At 35.9% G+C, this 25,704-nt stretch overlaps 2 protein-coding genes across 7 annotated transcripts; both read right to left on the minus strand.

Moving 5' to 3' along the window:
* Positions 1–481: 481 nt before the first annotated feature.
* On the minus strand, positions 482–5,005 carry LOC306863220 (holocytochrome c-type synthase-like). 3 transcript variants are annotated; one of them, XM_079406458.1, is made up of 7 exons: positions 4,936–5,005; positions 4,139–4,273; positions 3,920–4,053; positions 3,684–3,832; positions 2,181–2,300; positions 1,484–1,570; positions 482–1,401 (listed from the first exon to the last, which is right to left on the minus strand). In XM_079406458.1, exons 2-7 carry the CDS (start codon positions 4,257–4,259, stop codon positions 1,203–1,205), a joined length of 810 nt encoding a protein of 269 aa, XP_079262584.1. In that variant the 5' UTR covers positions 4,260–4,273; positions 4,936–5,005; the 3' UTR covers positions 482–1,202. The 3 variants fall into 3 exon arrangements, with proteins under 3 accessions (XP_079262584.1, XP_079262586.1, XP_079262585.1); XM_079406460.1 differs by having other exon boundaries at positions 490–1,401; positions 4,139–4,220; XM_079406459.1 differs by having other exon boundaries at positions 490–1,401; positions 4,139–4,427; positions 4,936–4,974.
* Positions 5,006–5,207: 202 nt separating this feature from the next.
* LOC306863042 (TLC domain-containing protein 4-B-like) lies at positions 5,208–25,071 on the minus strand. 4 transcript variants are annotated; one of them, XM_079406199.1, is made up of 7 exons: positions 22,255–22,543; positions 17,115–17,284; positions 15,499–15,588; positions 15,298–15,356; positions 14,022–14,116; positions 8,851–8,924; positions 5,208–7,627 (listed from the first exon to the last, which is right to left on the minus strand). In XM_079406199.1, the coding sequence occupies exons 2-7, from the start codon at positions 17,267–17,269 to the stop codon at positions 7,312–7,314; spliced, it is 789 nt and encodes a 262-aa protein (XP_079262325.1). In that variant the 5' UTR covers positions 17,270–17,284; positions 22,255–22,543; the 3' UTR covers positions 5,208–7,311. The 4 variants fall into 4 exon arrangements, with proteins under 4 accessions (XP_079262325.1, XP_079262324.1, XP_079262326.1 ...); XM_079406198.1 differs by lacking the exon at positions 22,255–22,543 and adding an exon at positions 17,380–17,506; XM_079406200.1 differs by lacking the exon at positions 22,255–22,543 and adding an exon at positions 24,928–25,071 and having other exon boundaries at positions 5,214–7,627.
* Between the last annotated feature and the right edge of the window lie 633 nt (positions 25,072–25,704).

The following is a 25,704-nucleotide window of genomic DNA, read 5'->3' on the forward strand; positions in this document are numbered from 1 at the left end:
TCGCCTGAGTTTATATCATTTCTACTATAGACACTGCAAGAATGCAAAATGGATCATGACTATTTTATCCCGTACAAGCAGATTTGTGCTTGAGCAAGATGTTAAAACCTTTATGACCCTCCTCTAAATCATAAGTGACTATGGATATGATCACACTGATGAACAGTATAGTAAAAGAAACGAGATTTTCTGAGGAAAGTGTACCATCTACTGGTGTAATCTGGAAAGTGAAAAGGTGAAGCACTAAAAGTCAAGCATGTGTACTTTAAGACTGGTCAGGCGGGTCAGATTTAAAACTGGGTTACAAATATTAGAGAATTAGAGAAATCGGGGGTAAAATATTTTAGAAACGCTCTTTCAAAGAAAGCAGCCAGCAAAACTTCAGCATGCACAAACACACATTTCATATGCTTCATCGGATCAATCGTATTCATAAGCAAAGACTGCCAATTGCTCTCAACGAACTAAAACACTCAATAATCAGGCTTTGAAAGTTTGAATTATAATTTATTGCAGGTCAGATTTAAAACAAGTGAACTGGGTTACAAATGATATTTAATCAGAGAAATAGGGGAAAATATTGAAGAAACGCTCACTCAAAAGAGAACATAATTAGCAACACACCAGCATACACACACAGTAATGAAGCAGTTTGCACAAAATAAATAAAACCAAACAGTAGATACAAGAAATCTGACGGAAGAATGAATATGGAAGTGCTGACCGACTGAACAATGGGTTAAAAACAAACTCCACTATTTCATATGCATGAAAAAAGCAAAAACCATCAAACCATTGGTTACAAACGCTAACAGCTGCCAATCGCTCTCAACATGAACTAAAACACTCAATAATCAGCCTTTGAGAGAGACATACAACCAGCGGATATGTTTAACCTCTGTATAAGATCAGATCCAGATTTACAGTTTAATAACTTTCACTCAACAAGCAGAAAAAGAAAAAGAAAAACACTTGCTGATGATTAATTCAGAACCTCATCAGAAGAAAAAAGAAACACTGATTCACTTTGCTCTCCAACATAGAACACTCAAAACCTTTAAGTCTCTCGATGTGCAATAATTTGCAAAGATTCATGTTTACAGTCAGAACTCAGCAGCACACAGATTCTAGTATATTGGAACCGAATAGTCTGTGATGTCTTCTAGTGATGTAGAAAGATTAAAACTGGTTTATTGTGTATTCTACGATGACCAGCGCCACCAGGCCACCCTCATCCGATCCCAGACGGCCTGCAGAGAGTCGTAGGCCGGACGCACGTCCAGGATGGAAAACTGGTAGGTGTCTTTAATAATATCCCCATCGTAGTAGTCAATGACATACCGGACTTCCTTTCCGCACCGATCTACGATCCAATCATGTCGGTCGTAAGGCAATTCATATCTACAGAGAAAGTTAACGGAGAAAAATCAAGCACTCTGTAGCTTTTTAAACACTTCCTTTGGGATTTATTTTTATATCTCACCCCATCCAGTGACGTATTCTGGCTCTGGGCGAGAACTCTTTGGCTTTGCCCCCGAATCTCTTCAGAGATGGACCGCATGGACACTCACTGCCAGAAACAAACATGTGTTTGAAACGAACAGCGCCATGATGATTCTTGCATACTTAGCAGTTTGTAGAAACAAAGCAGATCGCACTGCCAGTGACCATCAAATGACAAACAGAAGGCGACTAACACAATATTATCACCTCGCTTATCTGACAGCAACAGGGCTTCAGAGGTGATGACGAAGCTTTTATCTGATTAAAATGTGTTTGGCATCACAAGTTACTTTATTATCAGTGGCCATTATTTCTGCTAACAATATAATCTCTTCATTAGAACACAACATAATACAGAATGAAGTCTGTTATGCTATCCAAGGTTGTGTTTATTTGATTAAAAATACAGTAAAAAATAGTGAAATATTATTAAAATAACTGTTTTGAATATTTTTGAAATGTAATTTATTCCTGTAGTACTTTTTTTTTTCAGGATTATTTGATGAGTATAAAGTTTTAATTTAGATTTTATATTAGATTTTTTCCTTTCACTTTTGATTAATTGAATGCATCCTTGCTGAATAAAAGTATTAAGTTCTGGTAATAAAAAGACACTTTTTAACACAGTATGCTCTCAGTCATTGCTCATGTGAAAGTGAGAATTGTGTTGCAGTCACCTGGCATGCAGCGCTTCCCACTTCAGGATTTCCTGCCAGGCTTGATCGTTGTTACGATTGTGGATCTGGATTATATTGGTCATGTCTTCTGGAGCAAGACTGTCATCCTTCCAGCGCCACCTAACAAAAATAACAAACAGCAATTAGCTATTTACAGTAATTCAGCACAAAAAAAAGACAGATTTTCCTTCCAAAATGTGCAAAACATGCTCTTGTCTTTTCTGCATAGTATCAAAACAATAGCTCTTTCCGAACATAGGCCCGGTTTCACAGACAGGGTTTAGGCTAAACCAGGATTAGGCCATAGTTCAATTAGGACATTTGAGTAATTTTTATAAACGTGCTTTGGAAAAAAACATTACTGGTGTGCATCTTGAGACAAAACAAACGCACTGATGTATTTTAAGATCAATCAGTGCAAGTTTGTTTCAGTTGAACCAGCTCAGACTTACATTTTAGTCTGGGACTAGGCTTAAGCCTTGTCTGTGAAACTGGGGGATAGTGTGCTGCCTATCTAGAAAGCATTTTAAGAAATCAGAGGCACTCCCTAAAATGAAGGCAAAGTTTGCCTACCAAATTTGCCCGTCAAAATACCAAATTTGATCCAAAATATAAGGTAGCATCTTGCATATACCGTATGGATAAAGCAATCTCAGAATGCACAGCAACAATTAAAATAGAATAAAAATATCTAAGATGGCAAATGAGCCAAGAAAAAAATGTTGATTATAAATATTTCATTTAAAACAACATTTATATTTTTACACATTTTATTTATATTTTTTTATTTAAAAAAACATTTAAGTAAAAAATAAGAATAATGTGAATTATATATAATACATGAATAATAATTTAAGAAAAAAATAAAAGCATTAACATAAAAATAAATGTGCATTTTTATATGACTTCTTTATTAATATGAGACACTTATTAGCTATATTTGCACACTACCGTTCATAAGTTTGGGGAGAGTATTTTTATATTAATACTTTTATTCAGCAAGGGTGCATAAAATGATCAAATGTGACAGTAAATATATTTCTGAAGGATAATGTGACACTGAAGACTGGAGTAATGGATGCTCAAAATTCAGTTTTGCCATCACAGGAATAAATTACTTTTCAAAATATATTAAAATAGAAAAGTTATTTAAAATTGAAATAATATTTCATAATATTACTGTATTTTTGATCATGCAATAAATGCAGCTTTGATGAGCAGAAGAGACTTTTCTAAAACATTAAAATAACTTCAAAAACATGCTAACATCAAATTCTATTGGAATTCATCTATTTGTATACCATGTGCAGTTGGAGCTTCTTGACCTTGGGAAATAATGTACTGTTATTTCTATCTAGGTAATCAAGTTACAGCACTCACAAGCTTCCTGAATCTAAGCCAAAAGGCATATCTGGTCCACTTAGAGCTCCCCAAAACATAAACAGGACACTTGTCTGCTTGTAAGCTATAGATTTAGGAATAGAAACATAAAGGTAAACTCACCCTTTCCGCAGCATGGCATTCCAAAACATCTGTTCAGAAGGATAAACCCACTTCTGGCCTGTGCCTGATCGTGGGATTTTCGACTCCTCTCTTTTCACAGACAGAGGAAACGGCTGGTCCGGGCCAGGTACCTGATTTGGAGGGGGCATCTGTGGGACACATAAAAGCAACATTAACACACATAAGCCAAGACAATTTCAAAGAGCATCATCTTAATGACAGGATGCCCAGTTCACCATGTTTGTGGGATCGATGGCTCCTTCTGAAGCTTTCATGGGACATTCGACATATTCATAAGCTCTCTCCTGATGCACAGGGCCGGCCGGAGGCGTCTGAGCCTGATGCATGGGGCACTCGGGAGGCGGAGAGCCTGGGTTTATATTACACATTATCAATAATTATTACATACAATGCACTGATATCAAGCTCATGATAACAGATGGTGCATGACTCACTTTTAGGGGGCTCTTGATGCATGGGACACCCAGGGGGTGGGGACACCCCACTAAAATGAGGCGCTGACATCGCAGACTCTGCCTGAATAGTTGGGGCAAGATTGGATACAGATGCACCCATGATGAACACCAATCCTGAAGAGATCAATAGATCAAGGACATTAAAGATCAAGTAGATCCTGTTGCATCATTACATGTGTTATGCTGTTCATAGAAAATCAATTTTCTTTCTTAAAATTCATAATTTAAACACCCTCACATTGTCCCTAACTTGTAGAACTTCTTCCTTCTAACAAAAAAATTTACTTATGTCACAAAAACAGACAATATAAGGATTATAAAATATCTTATGTAGGCTATATGCAAAAATATATTTTCCTCACAAAGCTTTCATAAGGCTACATATGACTTGAAATATGTGGTATGAACTACTGTTATAGTGTGTTTATGCTTTTTTTATAGTCATTTTGGAGCGGTATTTCCTAAAGATTCCTAGAGTTGTTTTACATTAATTACTCGTTTAAGAGATATATGGGCTAAAATACTATACTGTCAGTGAGCGCACAACTAAAATCAATAGTTTTGATCATTTTTATACCATATTTAAAAATTTCTGACTTTTACAAAACCCAAAATGTTATATAACATCATTCATACAGTGATGTAAAACAATGTCACTGAACACCAAACCACATATTTCTCTAAAATACATTCGTTAAAACGTAACCAGCTTTTTAAATATCTTAACATAATGATATCGACCACTAAAAGTTGACAAATATGACAGCTAAACTCACCTTTCTGTATGGATCGGACGCTCCACAATGTCAACGTGCACCGCTACTTCCGCGTCATCCAGCATGCACTGCGCGCGGGGCGGGGCGAACACAGATGCGTAGCTCATAAATATTAATTAGATTATGAAAGCTTAGTTGGTACTACGTAATTGTGCATTTTGCGTTTTCATTTTTTCAACAAATTGTAATCGAATAAATTAATACGCAAGATATTGAAATGAACCAAAAACAAAGGATTCACCTTAAAAAGGACATACAAAATCAGCATGGATCAAAATTAATATATTGCTTTATTGAGGCAAATGGCATAATGAAAGTGAAAAATTAAAACACGTGAAACGAACGTGTTCAAAAATAGCTGTTGTGTCATTCCTACATGCACTTTCCTTCGGTATAATGGGAAGGTGCTCACCGTGGTAACAACTGTAAACCTTTACATGGCAACAATTTCCTGTGACATTATAAGGAACGCTTCAGTAATAAAAACACACACACATGATATTGTGCATTTTCACATTCCATAAATTAAACAATGCTGAACACTGAAGGTTTGGAAATGTATGCATTGAAAAGACTTAGTAAAAGTAAAATTCAATATTGTTCAGACAAGAAAAAAAACATCTTAAATGACATTTAACTGTTCATAGATTCATAATTCAGTGTGTCCTTGGAAATGACCTGCAAGGGTTTGAAAGTTACATTGAATTAACTTTTAATACACTTGTACAGTACAACAATGCATGGCTCGCCCAACTGGGTTTTTTTCTGTTGTTGTGCCACCATTTACTTAATATGTACCATTAAGAACAGCCATTCTATACTTTTGACCTTTGGTTTGAACATTAGTAAGAACTAAAAAGATAAAACAATCAATGTGATAGTCATACATCCTTACAAGGCCATACAATGAACCATGTGGTACAAAATGACACTAGAAAAAGTAAATAAAAGATATTTATTTAAAGAAAAAAAAAAGGCATTTTGAGTGACTGAATACAAAGGCAAAAAATAAAATAAAAATACAACATGGATTCCTGTATATCTCGTGCCAATAGAGACAATTCTTCATAGGTTTGGCTCTCAGAAACAACGCATTTAAAAATTCCAGTACTTAGTTCATTAAAAACAGAACCGCTTTAAAATTGTTTCCACGCAAATCGCTGTAAGCCATCTCGAACAGTCTTTCATACATTTTAAATCAAAAACAGTATGAATATTCTACACTAAATTCGTCATACATAGTGACAATGAATTTAAAAATGAATTCATAAAAGTATATCTGTATTGTGAATTCTCTCATGTCATATGCTGTATATCTACTCCGATACATTGACAACTTTTATATCTTTCCGTTAAAAAAAATAAATATGCCGTACAAACATTACCATGCTGTCCCAGTTCAAAACTAGTTCAATAAATTAGGTACGATGCAGGAAAAAGATCCGACGTTGAGGAAGTCCTCGAACATTCACAAGCTACGCTTCCTTTTAAAACCATTTCCAAATCATAATCGATCATTTAATTCAGTATCGATCGGATACACTGTACACCAACGTAATTAAAATAATTACTGTATGTTCAAGAAAATTTCTATGTACAATGCAAACATTCAGAGAACAACATTGCCACATGCAATTAACTGTACAGTGCGAACAAAGCGTGACGTCCGTTTCAAATCTGAACTGAATCTGGAGCGAGTGTAAACAGGTTTTCATTCTTAAAAACAGTTCTGTATTAACGCTCATCACTGCTCATATCTTGTATATAAAAAATATTTAGCCTATTTAACCCACAGTTGGATCTCATCGGTGCATTTGATAAAATATCTAATCCATTACAATGTGACATTAATTTTCCAAGAGATTCTTCTTGAGTACACTGATCCAGATTGCTGATTTTCCTCGTTTAGTGCAGTGCAGTTGTGTGGATGAATCTTTCACAGTCAATATACGCGGCTTCGAAGTAAACGTGAACATCAGGTGACTGACCGCTTGGCCCCTTTGCACAGTACAGTGATTGAGAGCGAGGGACTGAACTTTGATGAATAAATAATGTGGTTTACCTGCCCACAGTTTAAAATCAAGTTGGTTAAAATACAGTTCAGCCGGTGATCTCGAACAGTGCATGGTTTGCGATTTTGGTGTACAGTTTCAAAACAAACAAAATAAAAGTGGGCGGCCAGTCTTGTCTGGTGTACTAGATCTCAATTTGACATTTTGTCAGAGTTTCGGGTCTTAACTTAAATATTGCTCTGGGGTGGTTTTCAAAGTCTTTACCAGTCACTATCACACCATAGTGTCCCATGAAGACCGTCAATAAGACAACGACCCTGTCTGTGAGCAAGTGGTGTAAAATTCAAATGCCCTTTCTTTTCACTCAATCGGTTTTTCCATTCTCCTGGCTCTCGGGTTTAGATTTCCGTCTGGAACGCAGGACTTTGTAGCAGCCGCGGGCGATTTTATGCATCCACATGACATTCATGATGTCCAGGCAGATGCTGGAGAAGATCCAAGCGCTTCGGCCGCCGAAGGAAACCTCGTAGAAGGCCTCTGTGCCATACACCGAGCACATTCGGCTGTAGTATACCGGCATGACGGCGATCCGCACCAGGAAAAACACCACTGCCATCAGTACCCCGTTAGCCATGTTGGGCTTGGAGGCTTTGGAGTAACCTAATACTTCAAAGAACCAGCTGGAAAAAACAGGTGAGCAAAGTGACATGCTGTAAACTAATCTACAGTACCATCACAACATTTGTTTAATTTCTTAAAGACAGCATGAAATTGCACTTGAAACACATTTAAAGGAACAGTTCAACCAGAAATGAAAATGTGCTCATCCTCAGGCCATCCAACATGGATGAATAATTTTTTTTCTTCATCTAAACAGATTTGGAGAAATTTAGCATTACATCGCTTGTTCACCAATTGATCCTCTGCGGTGAATGGGTGCCGTCAGAATGAGAGTTCAAAAAGCTGATAAAAACATTACAATAGTCCGCAAGTAACCCACACAACTCTAGTCCATCAATTAGCATCTTGTGATGTGAAAAGTAGTGAGTTTGTAACAAACAAACCCAACATTAAGGTTTTTTCTTTGCTTCTGGCTAAAATACAAGTCCTCCATCCATAATATTGAGTTTTTCCAGTCAAACAGTTTGTACTGTCTGAATCAGGAGAGAAATATGCACAGATATGCAACAAATATGTTGGAGGATTTTGATGTGAGAAGTCAACCGAGGATGGACTTTTTCACTGAAGAAAGCATTATTGTTGACTATTTTGGCCAGAAGTAGGACTTGTTTCTTGCAAACATGCAGCTTTTCGATTCACAAGAATATTGGGATGTTTTTATCAGCTGTTTGGACTCTCATTCTGACGGCACCCATTCACTGCAGAGGATCCATTGGTGATCAAGTGATGTAATGCTGAATTTTTCCAAATATGTTCTGATGAAGGAACAAATTCATCAATGCCTTGAATGTCCTGAGGGAGAGTACATTTTCAGAAAAGTTTCCTTTTTGGGTGAACCCACAGTGAAATCTCCTTGGTCATGTGCAGATTGGCTATGCTTTTGTCTAATTATATTTTTACTTTTGGTAAGGACAGACAAATAACAAATAATGCTAAAGCAAAAAATAATGCTGGAAATGTTATTACAATTATAACACAATGTTAAGCCAAGATCTTATAGCTAAATATTGTTCGCTGCCCATTAGCTTATAGACATAAATGTCTACAATAATCATTTTAAATCATAATAATAAATTGTGCATAATAAAACCAGAAACACTTAAAGTACATAGTGTTAGTTCAGATCTCATGTTGTCTTTAATGGCTTCAAGATGTACATGTTGGGCAAAATTACAAAGTTTGTCCATTAAATATTTTGTACTTTAATCAGTCAAATACCTACCGTTGGTTTACACACGGTGTGGAAAACTCTGCAAGCAGACGGAAGTTAGCAAAATAAGGCAACATTCCTTGACCCTGGAAACACAAGGTGAAGAACAAACAAACAATGACACAGACACGAGTTATAGGAAAGCACAGCCACATGAATCAGCTCCAACAGTCTCAATATCTCCTGCTGTCAGGCACTCACAGTAATTGCTTCAGTGCCAAGGTATGATACTTCACTCTGACAGATATAACAAAAGAGCAAAGTAAAAAAACATAGAAAATAGAAAAAGGGTTGCATGGAAATGGTTCTTCTATTAATATAGGATTTATTTTAAGACCAAACAATGCCCTTCAGTATTTATTGTCTATATTTAGAATATTTTCAGTGAATATGTAGTGGTTATAAATGGCTTACGATTTTTTACTTGCAATGCATGTAAAATTGTAAACGTGTATGTATGAAGGTGTAGAATGTATAATCATCAGAGTGATTATGCTAATATTGTCAACTTTATGCATTAAATACACACATCATGAAAAAAAGTATTTTCAATCATGCACTAAATAAAGCAGAATAAATTTGAACAAAAAATAGCTTGTTTTGTTTCTGATTACTGATTTTGCCATTTAAAGTGCCTTTATACGTTTCTGTAAATAGACTACAAAACTATTTAATGTTAATTGTGAAATTAAAAACCAAAACTGAGCCGTCGATAATAACAACCCGCATTTCAAATAAGTCCAAAAGACTGAAACCACTAGTGGAAAATCTTCTATTTTGAATTCTTAACTACAAATTATAACTACAGACATGAATAGCATATATTAAAATGTATTTTATATGATATTCACAACAGCGGCTCTTAAGCTGCATGATTCCACAAGTTTGTGTAAAACCTGATGATCAAATATTTCAGCATGATTTTAAAATGATCTAAAGAACATCTTGTGCTTCAATGGAAGCAAGACCTTCTAACCATCTGTACAAAGATGTTCAATTAATCAATGTCAAATTTATTTAACTATGACCTAGAAATAGTTCACCCAAAAATGAAAATTCTCTTCTCTTTTACTCACCCTAAAGCTGTTCCAAATACAAAAGAAGATACGGTATTTTGGAAGAATTTTGGTAACCAAACAGTTGGCGGTAGTCAAAAATACTATGGAAGTCAATGGTAACCGTCAACTGTTTGGTTACCAACATTCTTCATAATATCTTCTTTTGTGTTCAACAGAAGAAAGAAACTTGTACAGGTTTGGAACAAGTGAGGACAGAATAAATGACAGAATTTAAATTTCTAAGTGAACCTTTCATTTTAAGCATTTTTTAATAATTTAAAAATATTATAACTGCGTTAAAAAAAAAATCCAAAATGCTAATAATTTGTTTCTAGGTTAAATACAAATAAAATCCCAGATTTTGAATGTGGTCTCGGATGTTTAGATCTCACTGCATGGTCAGCCTTGCACGTTCTGTCAGAATGAAGCCTTTTACTGCTTTTCCTTGCAAAGCAAGGATTATTCAGACCGGTTCCAATGAAGCGTTCCTCTCCAAACCAGTTTGAACATTATCATTCCAACAGCAAGAGAATAAACCTTTGGCTTCTCGATAACACACTTACCTTGAGGGCTGCAATTAAAACACACATTAGCATACTTACTGCTAAATGGGCCATATAAAAATGAAGGATAAAAAAAAATAATAATAATCAGGTTGGCTAGCAGAAGCATGCTGGTACCCCTAGGTACTGGTAAGTCCATACTGTAACTGGGCTTCAGTAACTGCTCAGAGTTCCATAACAGCAGGACAGCAGACAAGACAGGAGAGAGTCCATCTAGATCAGCCAAACCTATAGCCCTCATCTCTTAACCCGACTAATAGTGACACTGGTAGTTTTTGCATGAAGGGTTTTTCTGGTCAGAGGAAGTGAGGCTGCGTTATTCAAGAAGTCATGTTAGGTGGGACAGAGACAGACTGACAGACAGATTCTTGGAAAAAAAAGGTGCAGAAAAAATGCAACAAGAACGAACGACAGAAGCAGCAACAACATTTAAGACTCGTTGGACATGCATTATGAGAAACAAATCGCACGACACACTGACAAATTAATTCGATTTTATTCTACTTCTAAGAAAAAAAAATGCCTCTGATACGTGTCAGCGCTTGATATAGCTAAACGCTTTGCTCTTAAGATGAAGCACAATTATTAAACACTGAAAAGACTGATGGGGTTTATTACGCTGTTCTAAAAATAAGGCGAATATTGGAATTTAGTCTGCAGTAATAAAAAAGACACTAAAACAAGTTCTGGTTTTAACACTAATAGCATTTCTAAACACAGGAAACAATAACAACGAATGACATTTCCAACGACAGACTTAATTACTCCGTGAAACCCAACAGAGACTTCCAGCTCCATGTTAAATTACCTCGATTATCTTGTAATAATTTAGAAAAAGGCTTGAAATGGCAGTCATAAAAGTGACCAGTGACAGTATGGTCTACATCCTGACAACAAAATGCACTTTCGGGTTTGAGGCGATCATCAAGCAAGGTAACTGTAGGGTATATAAGCAACGGTAAAGCCATTTATATCATCAGTCGCTGCCCCAGATGCATTTTTAGGAATGAGTTTTTTTGTGGCGCCGATTTTCAGAAATAAACAAGGCCACTAAATATAATTTGTCATGGTCATTCTGCAAAACAAGTGCCTTTTGAGTGCCTGTTGTCTGTTTTGTATAACTTGGTGCACAATATTTCGGACTAAAATGAAATAATTATCAAGATAGATGGCAGAATTACAGCTGATCTTAAGTAATAATATGGTACAGTATATTCAGTCACGCTTTTTTTTAACCATTCGTGCCTTTAGTAAACACATACCGTGCAAGCATGACCCAGAAAAACAAGTTAACATGTCAAGTCACTCTTATCTATTAATGACTTTAGAAATTAACAGCTTTTAATAACTTTATTATGTAGCATATGTAGTTATTATAAGGTATACTGATATTCAAAATATTTGTGAAATATTTAGATAAATATTTAATTTTTATTTAATTTATTTTGATTAAATATATATATATATATATATATATATATATATATATATATATATATATATATATATATATATATATATACACACACATATACATATACATATATAATGTACACACATATGTATCTATATACGTGTGTGTGTACATAATATACAACAAGTTCATAAATCTTTTTAATTTTTTTAATCTTTTTTTAAATTTTACAATCTCCAAAATCTCTATAAAATGTTTTATGGGAAAAAAAATAAAAATAATCATCAGCAAAACATTTGTTTGTTTAAAAAAAAAAAAATAAATAAAATCGGCTCCATTTAAAAGAACGATTTTATAATAATTAGAATCATTTACAATGATTTTATAATAAATTATAAATAATTTTAATAAAATTAATGAGCAAAGTATAGTGAAAGCATAGTGTTTATTGGAAATCTTTGTTGATTATAAAGGGAGCAACATAGTTTTGTCACATTGTGTCAACCATATTACTCCGTTGCTGAAATTACACGCCAAATACACATTAATTTAGCTAGAAATGACAATACTATGTATTATAGTTGATGAATCTATTAACAACAAATTATTTGCCTGGTATTATTGCCATTATTGATTTTAAACCCATTTTACAGAATGACCCATTCCAAACAACTAAGCATCAACAGATGCTATTTTAAGTGTTTAGATTAATTTTTAACTCATTTCTGACTAATTTCTATCAAAAGGCACAAGTAATAACCTGTGCAACATGTAAACTAAATGCATTGTTATTTAGAATTCAGCTGAGGACCAGATCAACCTGTTATTCAGCAAAACCTTCCCATATCGTGAGTGTGGATCAGCCCAACAAACAAGTGCTTTCTGGCTGTTACTCATCCTGCAGTTGAGACGTGGATGTTAGGTTCTAGAAGAGAGAGAGTTTAGGAGGAAGATCGGCTCAAAGCAAGGGGAGGTATCAGAGCATGCACACAAGGAAACCCTCCAACAGCACCACAGCAGCAGAGAGCATCAACACATGCACACAATCCAATCTGGTGCAGTCTGGGCTGAAAGCCGGCCAGAAGTGACCGATAAGAGTTGCTGAGGGGGATCAGTGAGGTAGAGGAGGAGTTGAGGAGGAGAAAATGGACTTCTGCATAACAGTTAATGAGCATTCCATGCAAAAAATACCATCATCATCATCATCATCATCATCATAGTCAGCTACAGAACCTGGTGACCTAGAGGGTAACCGTACAACTGAACCAAGAGTGAACAGTAGTGGCCTCAGTGGTGTAGTCTAGTGGCTAAAGATCTGGGCTGGTAACAGCAACTATTTGGAAACCAAATTTAACAAGGAATATGCTAAATAGGGATGAGCAAAATAGTTTTTACAAAAGAGAGGTTGTTGTGTTGAAAACTAGAAAGAGCACAACAAAACTGGACAGAATGATTCAATCTCAAGATTCATAAAATCTTTCAACGTTGGACAATTTTTTTTTATTTTTAAAGACATCAGCCTAAATGTGTTTGTATGTAATGACAGTACTTTAAAAAAAATGTTTTTTCCAAAACAACTGTACTGCGCAAACTGATAAATGATAAATAAAATAAATAATAAAAAGCACTGAATGTGGTCAACATGCTCCGCATTATCTACATTGCATTATCTACATTGTTTAAAAATGTAGATAAACTTAAATTATCATCAAGGTAGTTGTTGGATAGCTAGTCAACCACAATACTTATCTCTAATATAAAAATACATATATATTTTATACAGGTGAGAACTTTGTTTGTATACAGTAGTTAAAAGTAAAGTGAAGGACAACAAAATGTTTTCTGGAATTTAAACACTTAAAATCAAAGGAGATGTTCGCAGGCCACATATGGGGTTAAATATATGGGATCCACATATAGGACGGAAATGAGACTAATCCTTTTGGGGGAAAAAACAACAACTGACTTTCAGCTTCTGTTTATAGGTTTAGTGCTATGTTATAAGTGAACGCTCGTGTGGTGGAGCGTCAGCCAGTGAACACAGAGCTTTTAGCACCAGCTGCACACCTGACACTACCACTGCTCACTCTTGGTTGTCTCTTTCCCATCTTGCCTGCATGTTCTGTTATGGGACAACAGGGAACTCACCAGTACATAGTAGTAAGCATACAATGCTGCCAGGTGGTGGATTACAAAAAACTTGTCTCCTATTGCTCTCCAATAGTAAAATATAAGCAGCAGATCTGGAAAACACAGAAAAAAAGGCAATAAGAGTCAGAACTATGTAAGGAATATGAATTTAGCAGTTTTAATTGAGCATATAAGTGATTTAATACATTCCAAGTACTATTAACAATATGGCCTACCAATAATATACCCACATCTCACAAGGAAACATCGATCTAGGGACATTTGCACCAAAATGTTTCTCTGTGGTCATCTTAAACTTGTTTCAGAGGATTCCATAAAGTCTCATTGGATACCTTTGATGGCTGTAAGGCCATTCTTTTATTTATTAAATTTTTTGGGGAGAAAATTAACATTTCATGAACTAACAAAATGAAGAGGCATACCATGAAATACCATAAAAACATTTTCAGAAATTGAAATAAATATCATTTGAAAAACTGAGACAAAGATAAAATACATTATAATAAAGGTCTAATTTAATTTTGATTAATAATAAAAATATATTGTCTCATTTGTTAATATTAGTTCATGCATTAGCTAACAATAAGCAATGTATTTTTTTACAGCATTTTAGACATTGTTTGTTAAAGTTAGTTAATAAAAATACAATTGTTAATTGTTTGTTCATACTTAATTTTAAAAATGTATTTTTTAAATTAACACCTTCTGAAGTATTGTTATTATAAAGCTTTTACAAAAAAAATGCTGTTTGAGTCTCTCTCCATCAGTTACTGATAAACTAGTCAAATTTCAGCTTATGTACATTAAGCTCATAAATGCATTAAATTGGTCAAATAGTTTGTAACAAGTCATGAGGAAACAAATTAAAACACAAATGATAAAACAACAAAACTGAGAAAATGCTAAGCAATCACTGAGTGCAAACAAAACTAAAAATGCAAGTAAAAACTGGAAAAAACAAGTCATCATCCTTCAAAAAAAATTACTTTTATAGAGAATTTACAGAATCATCTGCAATCAGGTTAAAATGGTCAGAGATGGTGACGTGTGGCTACTGAGGCATTTCTTTGGTGAATCTGGGCTGACCAGCAATTTAAATAGAATCAATCTACTAGAAAACTCCCAAAAAGAAATCAAGAGCATTAAGAAAAAAAAAACACTTAAATTCTCAAATCAGACTCTAAATATTACAATAAACCCCTCAAAATGTCTTGCATTTCCATGCATGATGCAGTTCTCCAAACACTATCAGACAACTGCCGTAAGCTCTCACCAGATATGAGGTAGCCTGTAGTAATGCTCACGTTTATCTTCACCAGAGTAGGATCTCCCCTGTTGTGGTAAAGATGAGAAAAAGGCACTGAGATTACTGCAAGATCACCTTAAAACGGTTACTGAAAGCGTCCTGCTCGTCTGTGAAGAGCAGCGCTTTCCCAGCATGCCCTGCATGCATCGTGACAGGTCGAGCGCTCACCATACGGGGTCCTGATTGACGGCCTCATCGAAGAACAGGATGTAGAGGCAGAAGAGGCCGACCAACAGGGCATGGAGCGTGGACACAGTCCTGCAGAGACACAAAAGCCAGAGGTTTTAATCACATGACAACAGTGTTAACAGTGGTTTACTTCTCCCATAGAATAATGTCAAGTTGAAACAATCGAAACGGAGCGACTGACTGCTGTCAATCAACTCGGCACTGTGTGTCCTACATCTAAAGATCTCCTCCAGCTGGCTGTTCTCTTGACAGCCCGCTGAAATGAGCATTATCACTGCCATCTTTGCCTCTTGCCAGTTTTTTTACGCATACGTTAGTGATTTTGAGCGACAGCTTACAACCTGCTCTCCACAGAGTAATCTTCTGATAAGACATTTAACAGGGAAATATTTAAAGCGCCGCTGCGAATCCACTGGGGATATTTAACATGCTGCCAGTTAAGAACGGTTATTATAGTTTGACGTTATTGAACGTATAATTGTAAATGTATTGGAGTTTAAATTCTAAACAAATGACTCTTATGAACCAGTGAATCAGTGAACAGTTATGTCTAAATGATTCCTGAACAAATATTTTGAGTGCTTTTTTTTTTTTTTTTTTTTTTTTTTTTTAAGTAAATAAGGACCATACAGTGCAATCGGTTTAATCTGATTCCCAAACAATTGAGTCTTATCAGCAGGATTTTTTTTGTGAACCAGAAAGCTATGAGATGTCTAAGAGATTCCTGAACGATTCAGTCTTTTGAGTCAGTTCATTTTAGTGAATCAAGAGCACACAATATGACCACCGTAGCATAATTCCAAAACAAACGACTCTTTACGAACCAGTTCTTTTCAGTAAATCAAAAAAAAATCATTAAGGAATTATTTAAATGATTGAGTCTTTTGACCCAGTTCTTCTCAGTGAATAAAAAAAAATAAAAACATGGTGCAACCAGTGTAATCTGATTCCTAAACAAATGTCTCGAGCCGGTTGTTTTTAGTAAATCAAAACCATATAATAAGCTGAGATATTCCAAATGATTCCTGAGCAAATGATTCTATTGAGACTGTTTTTAATTTAGTGAATCAGAATCATTATCATAATGACTCTTATGATCCAGTTCTTCTCAGTAAAATAAAATATTCAGTGCAACCAGTTATATCTTAATTATTCCCAAATGAATTAATCTTGAGTGAGTTCTTTTTAATGAATCAGAACCACACAGTGCAACCAGAGTAGTCCAATCCCTAAACAAATGACTCTTTATGAGCCACTTTTTAGTGAATCAAAACCATAGAGTCTGACCTGTTTTAACAAATTAGTCTTTTGAGCTGGACCTTGCTAGCAAACCAAACCCATACAGTGCAACTATGTTTATGTGATTCCCAAATGAATTAATCTGAATCAGAACCACACAGTGCAACCAGTGTAGTCTGATTCCTAAACACATAACTCTTGTGTGAGCCAGTTCTTTTTAGTGAATCAAACAAATACAACTTACAATTACTCTTTTGTACTTAGGAAACACTGAACATAAGAAGGTAATACATGGAAAGAGAAATGCATAACTAGTCCCAGCACTCAAACAGATGACACAAATCATGTTTGTATACCTTGAGTTCCACTCGATCTTCTGTTTGTGGGTGAGTTTGAGGAAGCCAGAGCTGATTTTGGACGATGCCCAGGGGCTCACGCTGTGAAAGAGCCACTGGAAAGTGAAAAAACTCACCACCGAGATGAGCAGGATCAGCTGGCTGAAGGGGTCCATGGCCACCCGACCCCACTGCAAGAGAAAGAGCAGAAAAAAACACTTGAAGACTCTTTACAATAAGACACAAAAATCAATGTCCCGTTGAAACCACACAACGGAAAACTCACTGTTCCAGGAGAAGAGTAAAGTAAATGTTTAACAGACATGCCCTCTGCTATTACTGTGTTAGCAAGGAGAAACAAGCCGATGCAAAGCCCAAGTCTTTATCTGACGCTCATAAAACTAATAAAGGCTGTGGGAAGTGTCACAGTATCAATCCTCTCAGACTTTATTTAAAACGTCATTGGTTGATATTAACGCTGCCAGGAGTGATGCAAGAGTTTGCTGACCATTCCAAAACACTGTCCAAAATCTCAGACATGATACACATCCCGTTGCACAACTGTTCTGGAGTCAACAGCAGGCTTCTGTTGTCATAAATGGCACAAGACGTAATCCTTTATAGTAGTCATGTACACATCATATTGAGCTTAGATCTAAATGTCAACCTTCTCCTCATATGTTCAAACAGTTCCTCTTGCCGTCTAGTGCTGTCATTGTGCACCACAAAAACAAGTATGTCCCCTTTGAAGCACATAGTTAGGAAGCAGTGATCCATAATGATAAACCTTGGGCCAAAATAATCAGTGTTTCATGAGTCTAACAGGAGTGAATCATCACAAAGAGCAAAAGACATACAGTAGATTGCATTCATGCTCGCCTGCGCTGTTCTCACTTCCTGTAGAAAGTGTCTTTCATACACTCTCAGGAAAAAAGGTACAAAAGTTGTAACTGGAGCGCTAACTTTTCAAAATGGTACTAATATATACAATTTAGGTACTGATATGAAACCTTTTAGGCACTACTATATGTATCTTTAAGTTAACATCATACATCCTTTAGGGGTAAATAAGGTACAAAGGTGTACCTTCTGAAAAGGTAGCATCTGTTACGTCCGTGGACGTATTTGTAAAACGTGTCACCTATTGGGCATGTTATGTGTTGCATGTTTGTTCTCTTGCTCTCGCTCTTATCCATCAGTACTGAGTGAATGCCGCAGAAATCCAAGAAGTATATTATTTTGTTACTTTTAATTTGTGTGTAAATACTTTTGTTTGCCTTTTTGGAAGTGCTAGGGAGAGGGTGCCATTTTCTCTGAACTTGAGATTTTGCTTATGTTTATGGTAGTCAGGGAAGACTCTGACATTTATTCATTTTTCTTTTAGTTAAGGTTATTTAAAGCTTCGTAACACATCCCAGTGGAAACTTTTGTACCTTTTTTCCTGCAAGTGTATTTGGTTAATCATCTGAGAAACAGGCACTGGGTTAATGTTCAAATGGTTAGCTGGACTAAATCTAGTTAAGAGGTTAGACCATATCAAATGTCACATCACTTGAACCTTTCATTTGTAAACAAGCATTTCATATAATTATGCAGCACAACCTTTTTCAATATTGAAAATTTAAAAAAAAATGTTTCTGAAGCAGCAAATCAGCATATTAGAATAATTTCTGAAGGACCATGTGGAGTAATGATGCTGAAATTCAGCTTTGCATCACAGAAATAAATTGCATTTAAAAAATAAAAATATCTATCTATCTATCTATCTATCTATATATATATATATATATATATATAAATAACATTAAGCATTGAATATGAAATATTACTAATACCTTGACACCAAGAAAATTCCAGAAACCTCAAGGAAGCCGCATTGTTTTACAAGCCATCTTCCACAAGGCATCTAAGTGCTCATAACATCTCCAGCTGATCTACTTTCATGACCTCTGGTCCATAACAGCTAATGGAAAACATGAATTGCACTCTTACCTGAGGCTAGAAGTGTTCAAAGCATGAGAGAAAAATACAAAACATGCACCCGTTGCACAGAGTGTAGCGAGAAGGAACTGACACAGTTTTGAAAACCATGAAATCGGAGTTGTGTGGCTTTTAATCCGTTTACTAGCATTAAGGTCATCCACACTGAAGAGTACTCAGATGACAATATAAACTTTCAGAAGAAAAACAGTAATACAAAAAAAACGGATATTGTCCACTCAACATTGACACATCAATGGCAGATGTAGCCGTTAAACCGTCATCTGCAGCATATACAGTCATACTGTTTCTATGCGTCACAAATACTGCAGACTTCCAACGGCAAGCCAACAGTCATGAAAGGAGATCTGCATATCAACAGAGATGCAAATTAAACAAGTTTCACACAGGAAGTTAGTCACTAATCCTCACATGCCTTAACTTGCTCATTATTGTTCCAACAAACAATAGCCAATCCCACCTCCCTAAATAAGGACATTCCAACATCCCGAAAGGTGAAGTGTGCCATTTCTGCACCACTAGTGGTAACAAACTGCAGTTTTCCCTACACTAGTCTCCCAATGATTGGACAAAAAGGTGGTTCCAACTTCCATCCCAAAATGCCACTGGTTCAGCCAATGTGTCAACGTTGGGTTAGTTGGAACAATTAAAGAGAGAATTCACCGCTTGCAAGACAGGTTTTAATAAAACTTGGCTGTGTCTATGCACTAGAAACACAAAATTATATTTTTAATTGCTGCTACATGACTAGACAAAACAGAAAAAGAAAAGCCCTGAAGCTGTTCAAAGATTTCCGGATGATGCAAAACTCCCAGAGCAGATTTTTGCTGACAAATAAACAGGAATCACGGTGCAGGAAACTAGTGGTACACTGATATTTTGCCAAGGCCTATATATTGACCAATATTTTGCACTTTCATCATCGGCCGAGAAGTTGTTCTGTTTGGCCGATAAGTGTCAGAAGCTTAATTAGACAGTGACAGGACTTTTATGTTGACCGTGCTACGAAATCCAGCATGTGATTGCAGATGGAAGCATAATCTTTAAATCATTGATTACAAACTATACTGTGCTATATCCATTTGTGACATATGTCACTGTTTACTGAATGTAAATTAGCATTGCCTGGTCTTTAAGAAAATTATTCCAAGTGTGTAAAAAGTTTACAGAATCAAGAAGTTGCTAAAAGCTATTTTTATCAAGTTCAAATAGTTTACAATTAATTTTCTAATTTAATAAGAACGTAAAATATAATTGAATTGCAGCAATTGGTATGCATGTTAATAGCATAAACATCAACTTTATATCAGCCACCATAAAATCCATATCAGTCAACCATTACTAAAATTAAGAGAGAAATGCACATTGTAACAAAGCTGGTTGAAAATCTGAAAACTTATCTGTTGAATACATAGAGGTCATAAACAATCAAGTTTATTTCAGAACATGGTCAAACAGCTAAACTAACGGACTGTGACATCAGCACATCTCCTCATGGGGTGATATGAGTCAAAAACGTGCGGTCACTAAATTTAGATGTTCTTTATGTAGCAATAGGCAACATGCACACATAGAGGAGGGGTGAGGGTGGGTGTATTTAAAGTTCCTATACGTGTTTTTGCTGGTTGTGAAGGGCAGGCGTGCAATGAGGTCATAAAGCAATGGTAACAGGAAGTTCAGCAGTTTTCACAGACGAACACGTGATCGCACATTTTCTGCTGCATGTGCATGCATCTCATTTGTGAACATGCAGTTTAAGAAACAAAAAGTCAACAGTAAAAACTTACAGAAATGTATGACTGGGTAGATAACTTTCTTTCCTTATTGGTGCACAGGTTTGTCATGTGGGTGGAAGATCGCAGCATTGACAAAGCTGCATTGAGTAAATGCATCATATATTAAGAGAAGCAGTGCTGCCTTTAAGGTGCCATAAGGCAGTGCCTTATGAATGAAAGATTGGCTGGGCAAAGCAAGGCTCATCGAGCAGCAGAACGGATGGAGAGCTAAATGGATGCTTTATTAAACCCATGAGGATACTGCAGTGCAAAAGCAGCCGGACACAATCTACAAAGTACACACACATACATATGTATGCAGAAACAAAAATGTAATTAGATCACTTTTTTAAATTAAGGCCTGAAAAACACAGCCTGTTTTTTTTTTAAATTCTGGTTTCCAGGCCTTAACTTAAAAAAAAGCTGTTAAAGTTAATAGACCTAAATACACTATAAAATATGCTTAGTGGCAGGTACCATGGTGATATCTAATTTCAATGGATCAATGGAGTGCAGATCTATTGATTACAAATGTTTTTGCCTTTTTTTTTGTCAATAAAGGAATTTTTAACATTGCTTGATTTGTACCACCTGACATTTAAGAGCCACTAAAATCAAACCTTTTCTTTTCTTTAGCATTAACATTTTCCGAAACAAAGCATGACTACAAATATTACATTTCTAAGAACATGACACGTTTCAAACTAGATTTATAAAAGAAAAGAAAAAGTATACTGTAAACACTTCACAGCTCTCAAAACTGAAAGTAAACTAAAATAAGGAAGCAGAATAAAAGACCTCAGAAGAAAGTAGTTTTCAGAAGAAAGCAACTAATTTCGCAATGAAAAATGACAAATACGTTCAAAAACTCATTTAGTATTTCCATTAAATACAGAGAAAATCAATGTTTTTTATTTGCAAACCTGAATAAATGTGTCCCTTCATTCTGACATGTATCTTCAGCATAGACTCGCACACACATTTAAATGAACTCAGCTTTTGGCTTTTAGATGTTATTGTATCCTTCGTTTGTCAATAAACTCGGTAATTTAACTCCAGCTGGTGTGCTGCACTGAACCGCATTGCTTGTGTAACAAATGCACACATATTATATGTGTATATTTGTGCTTAGATGAGCATTTTATGAAGATGAACGCGAGCCAAATATACATCAAACACCGCCCTGACAGCCTGTTAACACAAATCCTGAAGCCAATCTCAACTAAAGCTATGTAAAAAAAAAAATTGCGATGGACGGAAATCGACTCGTGTTGTTACCAACATGCCTGCTGCTTTCTTTAACGTTAGGCCAAAACACACCGCAATGCTTGTGCATTAAAATATTACTTAATATAACGAAATACACGCGTTAACCATATGATTACCTCTTATCGATCATCAATGGTGTCTGTTGGCTAGTTGTGCATGGTGTCTGAAAGCATATGGGCTGATAAAAATCCTTGCTTTTCGTCAATCAGACACATGCATGATTTTCCTCTCTCCACGGCGATATGAAATGCATGATTTCATATCAAACGGAGAAACGGGTGGTCCTTATAATAATCTCAATCTGCGATGCGTGTGGGTTTTATAAGCGCGCGCGTCGGTGAGAGCATGTTGAGAAGGATGATGGCTGTATGAGGTACAGGAACCACAGGATCCAATTTCAGCTTCATTCTTAAAGAGATATTCACACACGGATAATGTCATCTCTTGTGGTGGAAATTTTGATTCATCAGTGAGTCGAGTCTTTTAAATTCATTCACTAACAAGATTCATTCAGAGGCCGTTTCTGCAGGTTATCCTTACAAGAGTGTGGCAAAAAAGTGAGTGACTGAATCATTCTCTCAACTGAGTCGTTTTAAAAGAAAAGTATTGGGAAATATAATAAGCTTTTCTCTGCAAAGAAAAACTTTCCTCCATTTGTCCGCTGCCAATAATAAGTTCTTATATCATTTGTCATTTTTACACACTCATAATTCTTCATCCTCTTTCTCTTCTTTCAAATTTAGTTCATTTGAGTAAATTATTTATATGATAATATAACCACTATATAAATCATAAAATGTGATAATTGTTTCCTTTGGTGTCTACTTGGTTCAACGAATGGGCGTATTCGTTTAGTAGATCCAACCAATGAGATGCTCTGTTACAGTCCGCACTCAAATGCTATTGGCTCTTGAGTCAGGAAAACAGTCAGGCGCCTCAGTTAAATGGATAGTTCACCCCAAAATGAAAATTCTGTCATTAATTACTCACCCTCATGTCGTTCCAAACCCATAAGACCTTCATCGTTCATCTTCAGAACACAAATTTAGATATTTTTGATGAAACCCTGCAATGTTCCCAGAAACACAGCAAGACATCGGTAAGTCCATGTGACATTAGTGGCTCAACTTCAGTTATGAAAAGCTACGCGAATACTTTTTATATTCAATGTTATCAGCGTTGTTTACGTTCAGAATAAAGTGCGCACATGCGTTGTACGTGGTACTCTCCAAAATGGCGGAAGACGGTAACTCGGGGAGAAGGATTGTTGAATAAATTGTTATTTTTGTTTTCTTTGCAAACAAAAAGTATTCTCAGCTTCGCAAAATTAAAGTTGAGCCACTGATGGCACATGGGCTGTTTTACCGATGTCCTTGCTACGTTTCTGGGACTGGGAACATTGCTGTCTATGCAGGGTCAGAGAGCTCTCGGATTTCATCAAAAGAAAATAGCTTAATTTGTGTTCCGAAGATGAACGAAGGTTTTACGGGTTTGTGGCAACATGAGGGTGAGTAATTGTATTTTCATTTTTGGGTGAACTATCCCTTTAAGAGTCGAGAACAATTCGCTCACCTAAAAGATTCATCAGACACAGCCGATGCGTTCACAATACTCCTGAAGACCTCTCATTGATTTTTGTTGTTCGTAAATGTAGCTAATTATCACTGACATTTTAACCCCCGGTTTCACAGACAAGACTTAAGCTAGATAGTATTTCCATAGTAATCATTAAAACTGAATGATTACCTCATTCACCCCCATATAAATGTTCCTCTTGGTCATTTTTGTTTCTTTCTTTTTTGTAAGTGCCATAAAGTGGACGGATTTAGATGATCATCTGGAAAATCTGAGCCATTTTTGTCCCACAGGGTTAAAAATAGCTAGGTCAGAACCACACACCACTGCACTCCAACCACATGGCAAACTATTTAATGAAGCACCATCCATCAGTGCTCTTCCTCTAATCGCCATTCTCATTATTCAGATATTTTTAGAATATATTTTTCTTTCTTTTTTTCCCCTCCTTTCATGAATATGCTGGACAACACGTAAAGGGGTTTTCCCATGACTGATCCATGCTTTCACCTAAAGAAAAATTATATTAAGCAGTCCCGGTGTCAAAAAATGAAATTTTACAATATTTGTATGAATTTTATAGCCACAAAAAAAAAAAAAAAAAATTAGTTATATCTGGTGATTTTAAAAAAGCCCTAGTTCAATTCCAACCCACACCAGGCTACTTTACAAAAGACTGAAAATTTTCAAGCTACTTTTCACAAACTTGGATTATGATTTAACCTGATGTTTGGTATATAGCCTACACACAGTGTTCACAGTATATTGACCAAACACACAGGTGGACTGACCCCCTGTGGTGGATAAACTGGGGCACTAGAACAGCTCTTTCCTCACACTTGGAAGAATTATCCAAACACACTCCTAAATTTGCACCACAAATAAAATGCTATATACCACAGGACCACAGGCAGGTGCCAAACCTTCTTGGCAGTATAAAGGCAGGAGAAAGTATGATTCAGCATCTGTACAGGTACCAACAGGTTACAACACATTATACATGAAACCCACATATTATTTTTTGCAAATTATGAAAATGCAATTTCTTCTACTCACCACCAGAGAGCAGTCAGTCTACATAGTTTACCCCTAGAGGCATATTGCGGTTTTGAACAGGAACCAGAATACAAGCACAGATTTGATACAGAGTTCTCACTTTCCACATCCCAGATGAGGCGTCTTTAGTAATTACAGTAATCAGATTAACACAGTACCTTTTATTTTATCGTTGACTTTAACTGCCCAACACGGTTCCAGATCGTTCACTTCCCAGATGCCAAATGCTTTGTAAATCAAATCAATCACCACAGTGACATGATTTTGCTCCATCTGTGTCACACTCCACCCTCCACTTCATCAGGATCCATGAGGAAAGGATTCCATCCTCCAAGCCTCTTCCTGAGGAAACAGACAGCGGGCTAACTTAACTAACACATACAGGAACAATGAAACAGGCCTGACTAGAGTAAAAGCTGCTTTGAGCTTCATTTTTATTAATAGTCTATGCTGCCTGCCAATGTACAATGTGAAGTTTCTTGAACTCCAGCTGCCTGAAGACATTTATGAGTGTCAAATTATCTGGAGTCAATTTTGGGGCCTCAGGAGGAAAACATTACGAGTTGTTGCATAAATAAGGCTCTATTTTATGTTTCGCCAGCACTTACATCATTGTGGATAAAATTATAATACATAATTATATGAAAATAATTGCAAAAAAAAAAAAAATAATCAAATCAACTAATCAAAACTAGTTCTGTTCATTCATGAGAACCTAAGCAAAAATTTGATTGTTTGACCAGAGGAACATTCCTCCCTTAAAGGAGAACCGGCTCAGAGTTACAGACAACCCTCTGTTTGGATCAACTCCACCTCAGTCCAGTAGTCCAAAAAAAAAATACTGATGTGTGCGTGTGCATGTGTGAGCGAGAGAGAATAAGAGCAGTGGTTTATGCATTCATAGCAAGGTTATGTAATGTTCCAGAACCTTTGCA

Source organism: Barbus barbus, assembly GCF_936440315.1.
Source record: "Barbus barbus genome assembly, chromosome: 44".
Classification (NCBI taxonomy): Eukaryota; Metazoa; Chordata; class Actinopteri; order Cypriniformes; family Cyprinidae; genus Barbus; species Barbus barbus.